Raw genomic sequence first — 17,255 nt, 5'->3', positions numbered from 1 at the left:
GCTAAAATGGAGTGTAAGAAACATTTTCAGATATAGTATAGTAATTGTCTGTAAGAAAAGAACTTGACAACCTATAGAAAGCTTAAAAACTTAGAGTGTAAACTTTGAAAATGTCAGATAGACTACTGATAAAGAAAATGTCTTCAATTTAAAAATTATGAAAAAGCATTGTCAAATACAGTTCTAATTTAATTTTACTTTGGTAGGTAATCGTCTCTCTATGAAGAAAATTGGAAGTTGCCATGCTGAAGCTGATACAGAAATATTGGTCTTTAAGACAAAAACTGCTGTTCTTGCCTGGAGAGTACTCTGAGGTGAAGGTAAAGGTAAAAGCTTAATAAATTTATAACTGAAAGAATTTCTCAAATGAGAAAAGAGCTGTGTTACATGATACAGGCACAAAGATTGAACAGGTGAGAATAAAAGTGAATGTGGGGAAGATGCTGACAGGAGACAGTGTAAAAATGGCATCTACTGCAACATGTGTGCAAGAACCAACAAAGGGAGCCAACTCTTTTACCATAATACTTTTCTAAGCACCAACTTCTTAATGTTGAATTGGTTACTTCTCTCTTATTCAAATACTTTGACAGAGCCATCACATAATATTTAAATCTCTAGGCTTTTAAAAATGTATATAACAAGAAATGTTCAGCCTTTTTAGGATAAGAACTTAGTCAAAGAAAAACAAAACTAAAGACAGGAGTTTTTCTCATTTGGTTCTGAGAGCGTAAGATCCACAATAATTTTCATAATTCAGACAGTGAATTTCATAGTTGTTAAAAATCCAGCTGCTACTAAAGACACCTTCTACCACTCTACAAGAGAACTTCGAATGACAAATTGTAGAGTCTGAAATGGACTTTTAATTCAATTGGCACTGGATATCCTGAGCAACAGAATAATGTACTGACAGTAATCTTTGCTGAGAAGCATAAGTGTGCCTGATTTTTGGACGCAGGACTTAATCCACAGATTTCAGCAACTGTGACAAACAAACCTAGAGACCAACACATGAATACTGGTCTGCAGCCCCTAGGATAAGTCATCTTGTCCTGTTCATTCACAGATATAAACGGTAATTTTTGCAAGGCAAAGAATCCAAAAGAATTCCACAGCTATGAACTGAAGCACCACGTGATCTCCCACAGAATGAAAGATCTTCAGAGAGCTCAGAGCTTCCCAGTTCCTGCAGTTCCTCAGCTTGGCTTCAGGTTCAACCATCCGTTTGTTACCTACACTCTGCTTTCAAAAGAGGTACACAGGCTAATCAGATTGATAATTCTTTGACCTGAGCTTTATCACTAGTTTCAGGTATTGAGGGATGTGAGAGGGAGTACTGATTTTTTCAGTACTCCAGAATGAAGTCTACAGAATAGAGGAACTTTTTTAAAATAATCATCCTCTGATATTTGTTTGAATGTTTGGATTAGTTCCCTCTCAATAAAGAGAGGAAAAAAGGTAAATTAGAAACAAAACAAAAAATGTATTGGATTTTTGTGTTTCTTTTAAAATAATAATTAATTTTTAGTCATTTTAACACTTACAAATCTTTAATTCTTTAGATCAACAACTTAAAAGCCAGTTTAAAGAACCCAAACCAGAAAATGTGATCTCTGTTGTAAATGATGCAGACAATGGAAATAATTAAAGACCAAAAAACCCAGGTTTTCTGCCAGACAAATCACTGCACAGTTAAAGACAAAGAACAGATAGTTCTGATAGACATTTTGCTAGTTTCCCCATAAAATTAAATAACCAATTTCTGTTAATCATAAAAGATTCTGATGGGGGGAAATGTAGTCTGTTGAGAGACAGTAGCACAAGGAAATGTTTGCCATATTTAGATCTCCTTTCACTAAAAAATGAAGAGGTCATTTCAGGTCAATCATCCTGGGCTCTTTTCTTTAGGGGAATGAGTCTCCAGCATGGCTCTTTATATTAAAGGATTTCATGGGCCTGAGTAATAGCTATTGGTATAATCACAGGTATCAGAAATAAGAATAGTTATTTCTTGTTTCTTTGTGACTGGAGAATGAAAAGGTCATTCAGTGTATGGCACTTCAAACACTTAAAAGGAAAGGTATTTTACTGCTTACTTAGCTTTTTATGTACTATATAGAAAGTACGCATAATGTTGCCACACTGCTATGCAGAAATGGAAAGAAAGCTTTTTTTATTTTATGAGAAAACTTGAGATACATCTGCATTTCTTATTTTGACTGTAAAGTCATAAGGTTTATAAAATCATGGAAGACATGAAGAAGATAAATAGGAAACAGCCCTTCCCTGACTCTTCCAATACAATATTTGGTGAGGAGTCAAATGAAATTACTGTGGCAGGTTCAACACAAACAAAAGGAGGTTTTTCTTCACCTGTCATGTGATTAAGCTATGGAAACTCCACGTTTTAGAAGGTAGTGGATTTTAAATTATACATGGATTTAAAGGCAACTGAACAAACTAATGGAAGAAAAATCCCCAAAAGCTATTATGTAGAAGCAGCACCTGTGGCTGAGAATATACATTAATTTATTGGAGGCTGGGAGAGGACTCTACATGCCTCCATATTCTCACACTCTTCCTTAAACATCTGCCAGTGTTCAGTTTTGGAGACAGAATGCTTTTGATTTAACTCATTGGTTATGTTCTTATGTTGGGTTGCCCCTCCCCTTTTTTTGGTCAGTTTTTATATTTTCTTTTGTACTTTCCAAAGATCAGTTGCAGTCTGTGATTAGTGTTTCTTAATTTGTGACAGAAAACAAGAAAAACAAGTAGATGTAACCCATTTCCATCCATACAAGTACGTACATATGTCAATTTAAACATCTCTGTTGTTTCAGGGCATAAACTAATGTCTCTGAAGGCTAACCACTACCCTAACAATGCCCGATGAATCACAGTTTGGGAGCATTAAGAACAGGCTTTTTTCTAAAGCAACATATGTGAACACTTCTGGAGGCAGTTTGCACATAAGATGGGCCAAGGACCTGATCCATAACTTATGAGGATATTGTTTGATAGCAACAAGAATTACAAGCTTGAGGTTGATAAAATAACTTGTGCTTCACATCTAAAAAGTATCTTTAATAAGCTTTCTATGAGTTTATAAACATCAGTAGATATTTTCCTAATCTTCACCCACCGAGAAATTTGGAAAAATGTACATGAACATTATAATCAATATTATTTAGATAGCAGTATATTCTCTTTCAAGGCATAACCTTTTAGATGAAGCTTAACCACTGATCTATAAAGTCAACATTTTTTTGTCTTGCCATTCCCATTGGCTTAGATGTAGCAGACAGAATTTCCCAAGTAAATTCAGACTACAGCCTGCTTTAGAAGGGTTGTCACTGACTGAGAAGAGAGCATTAACTATGTTTTCATGTACATTTATTGCTGTGGGTGCATTACATATTAAAATATAGGTTCAGCCACATTCCCCCAAATTCATCCTAGAGTGCACAGTGTAAGACCTCTATTTCTATGGTATTGAACTAAGACTTTCTGGTCAATCTGGAAGCATCCTAAGGCTTTCACCAGTCTTTTAATTCCGGGATTATTTTCTTCTGCCTGAAGTTTCCCTTCTGCTTCCCTTTTGTTTGCTATTAATGCTTCATCTCTTCAGGGAGGGTGATTCACTGTTAATCAGCTCATCTATTCTGAGACATTCAAAACCATTGCTCTATGGACAGGCCAGCAGGCATTGCTGTAACCCTTGTGCGGTTAAACCCTTCTGTTTCCTTAGGGGCTTCACTGCCTCTGCTGCCCTGTAACTGTTACACAATTACCACCAAACCATTGGGCCAGCTGCAGACATTAGTACCATCAACAGAATTGCAGAAAATGTAATTTGGGTTACCTAATGAGAAGCTTGTTTACATAAATACACCAGGTGAAGCGGGGGGGGGGGGGGAAGTTCTACAGCTTGGAACACAAATTAATATTAGGCAGATAGGGAGAAAAATTTCCTGCACTTGAACAGAAACACCTATATCATGTTTAACATTTTTGTTTTCCCATTGTCTTTTAGCACTTTCACACAGAAAATACAGTTTTCACAATCTGAACAAATATTTAAATATTCAGTCTCTTGTTAGTTGAAATTTTGAATGAATTCTCCTATTTTATTATTGCCATTTGGGGGTTACAAGCTGTGTTCTGTATCCATGCACTGGATTCTGGAATATACACAACTTTGCCTTCTTCGTAAGTACAAAATAATGTGAGAGTGCACCATACCAATTCCACATCGAGTGCCTGTTTTATCCTTTAACTAGAAGAAATTCTGGTCACTCATCCTCTCCTCATCTTTCTGGTTTCCTCTGTCTTAGCACTACTAGATTTACAAGCTCACACTTGTTTTGTTAGACAGTCTTTTAAACTAGAGTTTCCACAGGCTGAATTTGCAGTGTTCATGTTGCCAGACCCATTAGCGTGTCTTCTGTAGCAAGGACAGAACCTTACAATATTCCATATACATTCGCATTTATTTTTATTAATTAAGCTCATCTCTATTAACTGTGAGCTTGAGGTAGGTCATCTTCTTCCTGCAATACACTAACATATTGTTTTCCAGATTGATTGTCTCATGCTCGTCACATAACCTACGTAACGGTAGTATTTCCTGCTCAAAAGTTTTAGCGTTCACCTGCACATTATCCAGGTTGAGAAACTGTTGATGAGCAGGTACCAACATGGGGTTGCTCTCATAACTTCCTCCCCTAAGGGTAGGAAAATACCCTCATTACAAATCACCTACAAAACAGATGTTTCACTGAGACATATTTAAAGGTAATTACCACACACTGATTTTGCAAGCCATTTTTCCTGGCATTTGTTAGTTATCAGCCACTATCAGTTCTTCCACCAACTCAGATATCAGTCCTTTCAGTCTAGTTCTTGAAATCCAATTTTTATACCTTGTTTTCTCCACACTGGGGTGAATGCATACTTCCTAATCACTCATTTACTCTGTGAGAGGATTTAAATTGCTCATTTGAATCACCCAGCATTTTATTCCTTAGTATGTCCAGTCCAACAATTATCAAATGTAAATCAGTCTACTATTCTTGCATACTACACTGTTCCCATTAAATATTTACTAGATCTGTTCATATTAATAAGTTTACCAAATCTTTAAAAAGCACACTAAACAGAGCAAAACTAAACCTGTGAGTCTCTAGCTCTACCTCTTGAGTTTAGTATCAATGCACTTTCCAAAGAGAGTGATGAAATCTAAGAAACTGTTAGCCACTCTCAAAATGTTGCTGGGTTTTATTTCATATTGTTGAGTTATTTTACACTGTACCAGCATTGTATTTATCAGCTTCCTTATTTTTTTCCTCATTACTGATTGTGGTTTTTTTCTTTTGTAACCAATTTTAACTATATTTCTATAAATCTAGCTTCATTTCATGGTTATACATATAACCTTTAGTGCACTAATTTATGTAAAGGGGAAGAATATCCCTGGTCTGAACACAGTAATTTTGGTTAAAAGCTACTTTATATTGATACAGGTATTTCTGTATGGGACAGGGAACACCGATATAGATCACCTTTATATAACACATGTCAGGGAGCAGCAAAGGCCACTCGCACCCTAAAGAAGGCCAGTCAGGAGCTGAGGGTGACCATAACACAGGCGGGGCAATGACCTGTGACCAGGCACAGCCCACAGGCGTGACCTGGGCCAGCAGAGCTGGGGTGCTGACAGCAACGGATCCTCAGGGCAGTCCCAGTGGCTGTCAGAGAAAAACCAAGGTAACAGGCCTAAGGTCAGTCCAGGAAATCCAAGCAGTAATTCAGGATCAGGACTGGGTACAGTTATATCCACACCACAGCTCAAGCCATGACTGAATGCTGAGGCCTGAGCTCACATACGGCTCCTGTGGCAGAGGGTGTGGGTGGAAGCACCTCATCTCAAGTACTCAAATTAGTACTAGAAACACTCCTTCTCATCTACCCAAACATTTCTTTGATTTACTATAACTGTGAATAAATCTTCCAGGACTTTTTGCATAAATGCTTACCATATTTTTTATTTATTACTTGAATGAGGATGGCATGATTTCTCCTACCCAGCCTCTCTGGGGAGCAAATGGGATATAGAAATACCTCAAATGGCATATTCTCTCTCCCATCTTTCTAGCTGACTAGATTCTTCAGCCAAGCAGCAGTTTAGAGGTCTTTTTAAGCCAAATCTCCTATTTTTTTATTCCTCACTGCAGGTCATCTCGAACTCTAAAGTTAAAAATTGTTAAGTTACACTAGAAATTGTCCAAACCTTCCTGAAAATTTCCTGTAGAACATGTTTAATAAAATTGTTAGGTACCTGTTTGATCCTGTTTGCCAACTCCAATAAGGCACATTTCAAAATCTGTTTTACTGCAATTTTTGAGTCAACGTAAGCTTTGTTTTCAGCAGACTGCACTCCATCTCTCCTCCACTTCTTTTTGAGAGGTCTCCAGTCCCCTTTACGACCTTACTTGGGCTTGTAATTCTTTCTAGCCATCCTTTATTGCCTTTTCAGCCGCTGTGGTTTCTGTGACCAACAGTGCAAAATGCTCTATCATAGCTCAGAGTACCAGCTCACCGCCCCTCTTTCTGCCTTTTTTTTTTCTTTCACTTCTGTAGTCCTGAGGCACCGGACACTTATTTCTGCCTGGGTCTCCAGCTTCTTGCCACGCCGGTCCTGTCCCCTCGGGGATGGCTCACCTCTTTACAGGGCTTTCCAGGACGGATAGTCCTGGTCCTCATCTGCTCTGGGTATCAGTCCCCAGCGGATTGCTAAGGGCTCTGGATCACGCTTGGGGCGCGTTTTGGCCCTGTTCGGGGGGTGCCTGACGGCTCAGCCCCCACTGAGGGGACACAAGGCGCCGCGGCGGGCCGGGAGGCAGCTGCCCTCCGCGACCCGCTGCTGGAGGGGAGCGTCGCGCTCAGCCCCTTTCCGGCGCTGGTGGGACTCTCTTGGCCGGTTTTGAAGCCGCTAAGCGCTGTTGGGGGGAGCAGCGGCGGCGGCCGAGGGGCGCTGCCCGCCCCGCCGCGGGGTTCCCGCCTGAAGCGCCCTGAGGCGCCGGCACGGGGCGGGGCGGGGCGGGGCGGGGCGGGGCGGGGCCAAGGCGAGGCCGGGCGCGCGCGCACCTCTCCCGCGCCAACCCAGCGGGGCGCGCGGCGAGACTGTCCGTCCGCTGGCCCCGCCCCCCGGTCCCGCCGCACTACAGCTCCCGGCAGCCCCCGCGCCGCGCCGTGACTCGGCTGAGGCGACGGCGGCGCGGGCCGGGATGGAGTGAGGGGGCGAGTGGCGGAGAGAGCGCAGCCCACCGAGCCCCGGCCCCCTCCCCCCCTTGCTCTCTCTCTCTTTCTCTCTGGCCCGGGCCTATGCGGCCCCCCAGAGACCATGGGATCCAGGATCAAGTGAGTGCCCCCCCCCGTTCCCCCCCCCCCCCCCCCCCCCCCCTTGTAGCTCTCAGCCCCGCTCGCAGGCCCTCAGGAAAGCGGGAGGGCTCTGGAGAGCGAGAAGGGCACTTCCCCGCCCTCCTTCCAGCTCCGTGTGAGGCCGCGCGGGCGAGACCCCGGCCGAGCCTACAGGCCTTGGGGTAGGGCGAGGAAGAGGGGGAGAAAGAAGGGGGAAGAGCGCTTCCCACCCCCCGCCCAGGCCAGCTCTCGGGCCGGGGAGGGAGGAGGCGCAGGGCTGAGGGCCCCGGGCCGTCACAGCCCAACTCAGCGGCAGGACCCCGGGGCGGGGAGCTCCCCCGGCTCCCTTGCCCTGAGGAGGGGAGGAGAGTGTGGTTTCCCGCCCTCAAACCCAGCCCTGGTCTGTTGTCTAACTCTCTTTCTCACCGTCTTCAGTTCTCTGTGTGGTAGCGCGCAGGGCCAGGCTGTGAGGGCAGTTTGCGTTTCAAGGGTGCAGGCCTTCAGGAGGATTGGGGCTGCTGGAATGGCAGAGCCTTCCTTGCCAGCATTGGTGACGCCTGTTTTGGGGGTGTGGTGGGGTCGGGAGAGTTCCAAGCCTCCTTGCCTCGATTAGAGTGTGCTGTAGTCTAGTTACGATATCTTGAAAGTGCATTAGCAAGGGGATTGGGGGAAGGAAGAGTGGTGTAAGTGATTAATGTGTTGGGCCTGCAGCTCCATGCGCTCAGTATTTTTTAAATTTTCATACAACCGCAGATTGGTTTATTGGTAAGCCCTGTTGGTATGTTTGGTATTGTCACATTAAAGATCTCAGTTCATTCATGTGCCTTTCCAGGCAAATTCAGTTCTCCTGAGACAGAGGGGTAATAAAGCTATCACCAAACAGGGAGTGCTGACATCTTCGTGCATGAGAGGTGTGATAGAGTGGAGAGGTGGAGAGATCCAGTTAGATTGTATTTTATTCAGCAGTTTCAGTAGGTGCTGTTGAGCAATTGCTTTTCCTTGTGGAACACAGTGTTCTTCAAGATTACATAGGGCTTTAACTTTTCACCTCTTGTGTTTAACCTGAATATGAGACTGGAGGAGACATAGTTTGTAGTGAACTTAGTGTGGTGACACATCTCCATGTTCCCAAGCCCACAGGCTGGATAGAGAGAAATGTCTGTCTATCCAGCCAGGTGTTTTAGGAAAATGTAAGCAGATAATGAGTGCTTGTAATGATAGCACTGAGCTGATTGCTTGGTTCCAGGAAGCAAACTTCCTTCTTTGGGAGATACTGTGGGGTAGTTTTTGCACTCTTTCGGCACATGGGTTCTCAACTGTTGCTACAAAAAAATCAAAGTCTGAGAAACTAGTTAAACTCATCTTACGTTCAAATACAGGTAGAATCTAAAATAGTTACTATTTTGACAGCAGAGGAGGCTGTATCTGCAGCTTGTACCTTCACGTATTGCAGTGGTCACCCTTGCTCAGGTCACTTCAGAATTATGATCTGAAATGACTTCTTACGATGACCTTATCTTACATCTATTAAAAGGCTGATGCTCTCTTAAAATGTAGTTTCTTTTGTGTACGTACTGAATCCACAAACTCTGTTTACCATCTCTGGGTTTTTGATTGCTAATTTGACCTTTAATGGCTTTGCATACACTTTGCTGAATGTGAACATGATCACTTGGATGAGACGCTTCAACTGGAAACCTCACTGGTATCAGTGAGAAAATGTAGCAGCTACAAGTATTTATTACAGCCAGTGGACTTCAGGACTTTTTCTGTGCAAAGTCTTTCAGTGTGAATGTGTCTCTCAAGATTACAGACAAAGCTCATGTCTTTCTCTGTCACCAGGAAAACATAGGTGATAACTCCAGATAAACATTACTTTTCATTCCTCTCGGACTTTGTGAGAAAACGTTTTGTCCATTATGTGATTAAGCAACTTTGCCTTGAGCAACAATTTATTAATTGCTTTTTTCCACTTTGGACACAACACTGTGCCCAGGTAGAGTAAGCACAAAATTTCAAAGCAATCTGGAAATATATAAAGAATGAGAGAGCCTGTCTGAGTAAGAGGCTTTTCTGGTCTGCTCTTCTGAGCTGGATGTTTAATCCAGCAAAGATTTTCGAGTTGATAAGTAGGTCCCTTATGGGGGCAGGTGGGAGCGTGAATGAGAAACCTATTTTATAATTGGGTACACTGAGGCATGTCTCCTTCAGTGGTGCCGCAAATATGTGTTGGAGCCCTAGCAAAAATCCAGTAGTCAGATCTCTTCCTCCTTGCTATAGATTGATAATTATGAGGAATATTAAACTCCTTGGCAGATGATCACTTGCACACACTGTGATATGCTCTGCGTGAAACCTGGACATATGTGTCAGTTACATTTTTGATGGATGTATAGTAATGAGTCATTTGAGTGAAAGATTGCTTAGAGAAAATTATCAGTAGCTGCATCAGAATGAAGTGAAAGAAATCAAGAAGTTGCCAGCAATCCCGTAAGCTTTTGGCTTGTGTATAGCTGCAGGCGAAAAAAAGGTAAATTGAGTATTGGGTTACACTGTTGGGTTAAGCCTCGTGTCGGAGCATGTCATACGGTACGTGCAAGGCACTCTGTGCCAGCGAGGTAATGTAAAATAGGAATCTAGTTAACCTGGCTGCTATCACTTCTTGGTAGTCTTCAGTACTCAAGACATTACAAGAGAGAAGTGATTTTTTTTTTTTTGAATAATGTGTCAATATCAATCTGTTCAACAGAATTGCGTTGCACCGTACAAAAACTTCGCATGTTCCTTTCCAGAGGTGGTTGTAGTTCAGTGATGACAGAAGAGATCTCTAATACTAATCTGGAAATGCTTTCAGATATTGAATATAAAGTTTGCTATATACTGAAATGTAATAGGGAATACCAGGCAGAAAAACTTAAATGTGTGGAAATTAATCAGGGTTTGAGATGCAATTTCTGAATGGAATTAGTAATTACAGATTGATGCTAATAATTTTTTCTGCAAGAGTTGAGCAACTAAGTCTTGTTATAAGACAGCTAATTATGAAGCAGTGTCAGGCTCTCTTATGCCTCGGTTTTTAAGTAGAGCGATACTTTCTGTAGTAAGTGCTATTATGTTTTCCTATGTGTAGAAAAAAAATGATCCTGACAGAATTAAAATAGGCTTTAGATACTGTAAGATATGTACTTCCATACATACAGCTTCAGAGAAGGACTTTATTTAATTTTGTTCTGCACAAATCTCTTAAAGTTTAGTGAAAACTAATAATTTTGATTCTAAAAGGTACATAAATATCTTATTTAAAATATTGTATTACTTCAATTTTACATTGAAGTTATACAATATTTTTAATTTCTTATGGATTGCTTTGATACTAAAGCTATTTCTACATCAGAGAGGTTTGAAGTAACTCCTACAACTAGCACTTATCACAAAAGCATTCTTTTCTCATAGAGTTCCTTCCTAAATTTCTATTTACAAAAAGTAAATTGCGTTTCCTTCTGAAATTATCCAGTTATCAAATAAATGGCGTACTATGTATTTTTGTACATGTGTTCTATGTATTTTTTTATTGCATCTGTACGTTCACTTGATAACTGACCGTGGGTCTTTAAATGATGGTTGGGAGGAAAGAAAACTTTGTGTTTAAGGTTATAATGCTGTCGATGGTTTCAGCGGGTTGAGGTTTCAACACAGTGCACAGGTGGCATTAGATGTCCGCAGGGTAGTTTAATAGTCATAAAAATGGTCTGCAAAATATACATATTATGATGCATGTTTATGCTATTTTTGTAAACTGTATGAAGTCTCATAGTGCCTTGTTTCCTTAATTCCACTGAAAACTTATAAAATATTCAGAATTCAACAATGACTTCATTCTCATACTGAGGTGTTAGCTTGTTGAATGCAGCCTTTAATACTAAGTTTCTGACTTGGCAAAGCTACTTTAATTTCACTGTTCGTAGAAATAAGTGGACGTTTGTCATGGAATATTAAAATACAAAATGTGATGTCTTTTTGTCTGAAAGTTTTGGTATATGGTAAGTGCTCTTGCCAGCTGTGTTATACAGTGTTTTCACTAAAGAATTTGAACACAGACTCTAACATAATACTAAAAAGGTGTTTGTTATTTTATCCATTAGCTGTAAAAATATTATAAAATTTATAAACTTTTAATTAAGGAAACAGGGTGCTAAAAATAAAGACATAAACAAGGAGGGTAAGATAAGGCTGCACAGCAATATATATGAAAGGAAAAATACGTTTCTGGTGTTATGTGGGTATCATTTCACCTCATCCTGAACCATGATTGTAGGAATGTAGCTGAGAATCTCAATATTTGAAGCAGACTATGCAGCAACTCTAAGTAGCACAGAGAAAATTATGCAAGTTTGTTTTATACAGCAAAATAATAGTTGATTTGTTGATTTTTGGATTTCTCATAACTTACAAATGTAGTTTTCTAAAAAATGGCTACTTAAGGCAAATCAGTTGGGAACTGGTAGCAAATTAAATTAACATTAATTGAATTGTGAACCACATTGTTGCTCCTGCGAGGTGCTCTGTAAAACTGTAGAGTGTGATCCTATGCTACTGAAACCAACGGTAGCTTTTCTGTCGATTTAAATAGGTGTGGGGTTTGGCTTAGAGCCACTTGAGTTACACTAAGTGGGCCCGTGGCATGGTTAGAAATGTTTTGTTTAATCCCTTTTGGTGTTAAAGTAGGATTAAAAATAAAAGAAATTCTCTGAAGAGTAGGCTGAACTCCTTGACATGTTTATATGTTTGGTTTGAGATGCTGGGTGAGATGAGTTTCATTTTTGAAATTACTATTCAGGTAGGAATTCTAGGAGAGATATATATATATATGTCTATATGTTTTTTTATCATTATTTTCACCCTTAACTGTAAGGAAGCTAACGAGATTTGCAAGTTAATTATACTTCAACAATTTTCTAATGTTAGATAGTTTACATTAACACACAGAAGACAATATTATCACTATACAAGCAGTCATAAATTTAGAGCAGTAATTATGCAGTTTTGATTCTTGGTTTAAACCAGAAAATCTAAGAATAAATATCACATGTTCAGACTTACCAAATCCTTATTTCAGTAACTAAACAATTACAGTCTAATGTGTGATTCTCTTTAATCTCATAAAAATTTTGGAGTAGCTAAAATTGTTAGTCAGGAATTTAACTCAAAATATGCTTTCTTATATAATCACCTGCTGCCTTTACACGCTCCTTATGAAATTTAATTCCAGAGCTTCGCTTATGGAGTTATATTAGTGAGAACTGGAAATGTACACTAAATGTTTTTTTTTCTTAAGTCATATATCATTAACTTTTAACTGGTATATTTATAACTCTGGAGCAGAATAAGTCTGCTCAAGCTTCATTTACGTTTTGCAGCTGAATTTGGTATAATTTTTGACTATCGCACCTATTTCCTTATTTCACGTGCATCTGGCAGCTTTCTAGATTTAAGACTCTGGAGTCTCATGAGGTGAAACCTTGTGCATTTGTAATATTCTCCAGCGTGGCCTTTTTTTTTTTTTTTGACAAATAGGTAGAAATATTTTGACAGGTATTAAAGAGGGGAACTGTCTTCATCCTAAATACAGCTTATTAAGTTTTCCAATAATGTCTGCATAAAATGACTTTGCATCCTTTTGACTGCAGTTTCTTGTTTTGTTTTGTTTTTCCCTTTTCCTGTGTATATAGGTGTCATGAAGTTGAACTCAAGGGTTGCAGTAATGAAAATTGAATCTGGGTTGTTTGTCCCATGTTGGACAATGTGACTCTGTTTTCAGTTTGGTGAAGAGAAAGAAGTATTCAGGATTATTTTTTCTCCTGAAAAGAATCCCTCTATTTAGAACATAGGTGATTTACTTTCTTATTTGAAAGTAAAGGTGAAGCAAAAAGAACTTGCTTTTGCAAGGTGCACATGTAATCAAAATTAGTGTTGTGGCCAGGAACTGAAATAACTGTTGTTTCTCTGAGTAGCATTCTGAAAAGTGATAGAAAAGGCATGGTTTTATTTTTCTGGCAAAGTTCTGAATGATATACCTGGGATATTTTAGTATCTAGAAACGCAGACTAGTCACAACAATTGAATTGACTTAAAGGTTCTGTGTGCCTGACCTCTATTGTTTTGATTCTTTTTTTTCTCTGTGGAAGTTTGTTAGACACCCTGTTCATACTAACTCATCTGAGCTTCAGTCATATCTTGTTACATACTAGTCAGGCAGAAAGATCTGATGTGAAATCATCACAGACTATAAAACAAGAAATCTAGTTTATCAAGTTGTCATTGTAATGTATGCATTCTTGGAACCCTTTTTGACTAATTGAAAGCACACTTGAAAAAAAATTCTCAATGTGCTAAATAACTTTTTTTTTCTTTCAGACAAAATCCGGAAACTACCTTTGAAGTGTATGCAGAAGTGACCTATTCAGGAATCAGTTGCGTTGGGAAAGGTACTGTTTTGCACTGTAATTCTACCTATTTATTGGCTGAAACTATTCTTAAGAACCATGTATTATGAGATAATGAAGTATATTTAATACTATGCTGTTCTAGCTTTTAAAGATATCTTAATTGCTGGTTCTGCAGAATCTTTTACAGTTAGGACTAATGAGAAATTCTTGCCTCTGTCCCCGATTGTGGGCAATTTTCTGATTTCTTTGACTGTTTTGCCTTTTTTGTCTTTTGAAATAGAAATAACTCTTACATTTGCTGCTGATACAAGGAATGGGTAGTTTTAAAACAAAAAATACGCTGAAACTTCTTGAGTGGAATTTATTTTTCCTTCTTTCTTATCTACAGAAGTATTTTTATCTGTTCCCAGAGTTCTTCCTCTGATCAAATGATTTTTTTCTTGAAATAAGACATGAATGCAGTTCATGATGTGGTTAACAATTTTAACAAACATTGTTATCAAGCCGTAATGATACAAGTATTTTTCTATAATAATATTTCTGACAAGTATTCCTATGTTTATGCTAGAGAAGTCCCATAACTGCTGAAACCAATATGTAAGTATATTTGTGAATTTTTGATTGCACTTTTTTCTAAACCTGAGGAACTTGATCAAATAAGCAGGAAAAGCAAAGGTTGAAATTCGTAATCCCAGAATTTAGTTCAAGATATTGTTTTGAGATCTGTCTCTAGAACGTTACAAAAAGGAGGGATGTCAAAATTAAATAATTATGATTAGTCAACATATACTGAAGTAATATCCCTTTTATCTTTTATGAAATGATCATCCGTGTATTGTATATATGGTACAATGAATCAATAGAAAGGATTTTTATATTTATTGACTGGAAAGCCACTTATCTCCTTTTATATCTGTATTTGTTTGTTACAACCAGCAAAAGTCAAATAGCTTCAACTCTTTCCTTTACTGCCAAATCCTCCATAGGAGTTGTAACTGGAATACAGTTTTGGCTTGTCCTACTGCTATATGCCATCACGACTATTTGATGTAACTGCAGGAGCCCTTTTAATAACTAGTCTTTGTTTCTGCACATCTGACCTGGATTCTAGTGCCAGAAAATCTGAACAAATTTGACCATAAACATTACATTGTACAGTACTAGTGTCTGGGTATAATCTTCTCTTTGAAGTTTGTTTGCATCCCCCTGGAGGGATTAATTCCCTGCTGTGGGAAGGTGGGTTAAAAAGCATGGAAACTACTTTACAGGTTTTTAATTGGAGAATTTAGTATACATTTTGTTCTATAAACCAACTGATTCTGTGGGAGTTTCACTTAGTTGTGTTTTTAGGTTTGTTGTATGCACTTATAGGTGCAAAATCTTCAGAAATTGTTTTTAGTGAGTAAAAAAATTGTTTTAATAATTGTTTTTACAACTCATATGTACTGAAGTTATTAATTCTCTCTGAATAATCTTTTAAAAGATTTTTCCCAACCAATTCTTTTATATTTAAGTGGTGCCCTTTATTCTCAGAAGTCTTAGATTTGTGTATCCCCAAATACTCTGTCCTTCTGTTCTAAATGAAGGTGGTGGTTTGATTCTCCGCAGCATCGGCTGTGTTTAACAGCTATGCTCTATCCCATTCTAGAAATACAGACCTAGAGACCTCCATGTAGTCTTTTCTACTTCTCAGCTAGGTGTTCTGTGCCAGAAGACCAAGCATACGTATCAACCTTTTTTCTGCAGTTGGGGAATGTATGTTACATGGCAAGGAGCAGTTACTGTCAAGAAAAGTAAAATGTGTAAAAGGTGTATAGGGAGCAAATTATCAGACATGTTTAAAAAAGTGTTTCTTCCTATGTAATGGATCCCAAAATTAACTAAGACAGCTGTTTTTGAAGTTCGTGTCTAGTGTAATAGTGCTATTGATCACTTACAGTGCTCGTAATTTGTATATCCATCTTCTGACATGGGCTTGAGGAGAATGAATTGCTCCAAAGCTACAGCAGCCCTAGTGTGGGAAAGTGTCTGGCTTGTGGGGTGGTAAAACATGCCTCTATTTTGTTTTATTCAAAGGTTTGTGTAACTGTTGTGGTTTAACCTCAGCCAGCAACTAAGAACCACACAGCCGCTTGCTCACTCCCCTGCAGTGGAGTGGGGGATAGAATCAGAAGAGTAAAAGTGAGAAAGTAGCACAGGATGTTTTTCATGTGACTCTTAAATATCAACTGAAATTAAAAGCTTTAATATATTTAATCTTGCTGAAATGGGAGATAATGATGTGTGCTATTAACTACTGACAGACAATTGTACATTCAAGTAGCCTTATTGCTCAGGTAACTGTTAACAATATTGCATTAAATGTTTATTTGGTTAATAACTTTTGAAATGAATGAAAGCAGCATTATTCATTGACTATCATATAGAATCATTCAGGTTGGAAAAGACCTTTAAGATCATTGAGGCCAACCATAAACCGAACACTGCCAAGTCCACCACTAAACCATGTCCTTAAGCACCATGTCTACACGTCTTTTAAATACCTCCAGGGATGGTGACTCAACCACTTCCCTGGGCAACCTGTTCCAATGTTTGATATAGAAGGCTCCCTCTTATCAAGATAGTTGATTGCAGAAGGCCAAAATCTGTTCTGGGCTCCAAGAAAGACATCAATAAACTGGAACAAGGTCAGTGGGGGGCCACCAAGATGGTGAGCGAACTAGAGCACTTGCACTGTGAAGGGAGGTTGAGAGTCTGGGCTTGTTCAGCCTGGAGAAGACTTCAGGGAACCCAAACAGCAGCCTCCCCTACCTGTGAGGAGCTCATCAAGATGAGATATTCAGGCCTTTCACAGCGGTGAGTGGCAGGAGGACAAGAGATAATGACAGACTGAATCAAGAGGTGTTCTAACTGAATATTGGGAATGTGTTCACCATGAGGGCAGTCAAGTATTGGCCCGGGTCACTCAGAGAGGTTGTGCAATCTCTATCCTTGGAGGTTTTGAAGACCCAGCTGGATCACAGCCTGAACAACCTGGTCTGACCTCACACCTGGCCCATCTTTGAGCAGGAGGTTGGGCTAGAGACCTCCTGAGGTCCCTTCCAGCCTGAATTATCCTGTGATCTTAAGATCTGATTCCTAGAAATGTAAGCTTCAGGAACATCTGGAGGATGTTTTTTACTCTTAATAAGGTATGAAGAGAAAATTTCATTGAAACCAAAGAAGCTGAAAAAGCAAGCATTGTTTTATTCCAATCCAGGCAGAATGCTGCCAAACCACAATGAAATGTGTGAACTGAGAAAGGAAGTGATCACTGGATCAGCTCAGCTGTGGTCTCTCTGTCCTTTCCCCTCTAGATCATTTAGAAATAATGATCATCTGTGCTCA

The 17,255-nt window shown here is 39.4% G+C and overlaps 1 protein-coding gene across 13 annotated transcripts in view; it reads left to right on the top strand.

The window, feature by feature from the left end:
* The first annotated feature begins 7,178 nt into the window (after window positions 1-7,178).
* DENND1A (DENN domain containing 1A) overlaps window positions 7,179-17,255 on the top strand; it is a 215,019-nt gene continuing 204,942 nt past the window's right edge. For 11 of the 13 annotated variants that reach the window (XR_012631871.1, XR_012631872.1, XM_074891563.1 and 8 more), the window contains exons 1-2: window positions 7,179-7,422; window positions 13,837-13,907. Coding sequence is in view for 8 of the 13 variants with exons in the window: in XM_074891570.1 (XP_074747671.1) it covers window positions 7,406-7,422; window positions 13,837-13,907 (88 nt within the window). In the remaining 5 variants the exon portion in view is untranslated. The remainder of the gene's footprint in view (window positions 7,423-13,836; window positions 13,908-17,255) is intronic. The other 2 variants (XM_074891565.1, XM_074891562.1) reach the window with 1 other exon arrangement.

Source organism: Strix uralensis, chromosome 21, assembly GCF_047716275.1.
Source record: "Strix uralensis isolate ZFMK-TIS-50842 chromosome 21, bStrUra1, whole genome shotgun sequence".
Classification (NCBI taxonomy): domain Eukaryota; kingdom Metazoa; phylum Chordata; class Aves; order Strigiformes; family Strigidae; genus Strix; species Strix uralensis.
The sequence above is the reverse complement of the archived record's forward strand: the minus strand, read 5'-3'. Positions and strand labels throughout refer to the sequence as shown.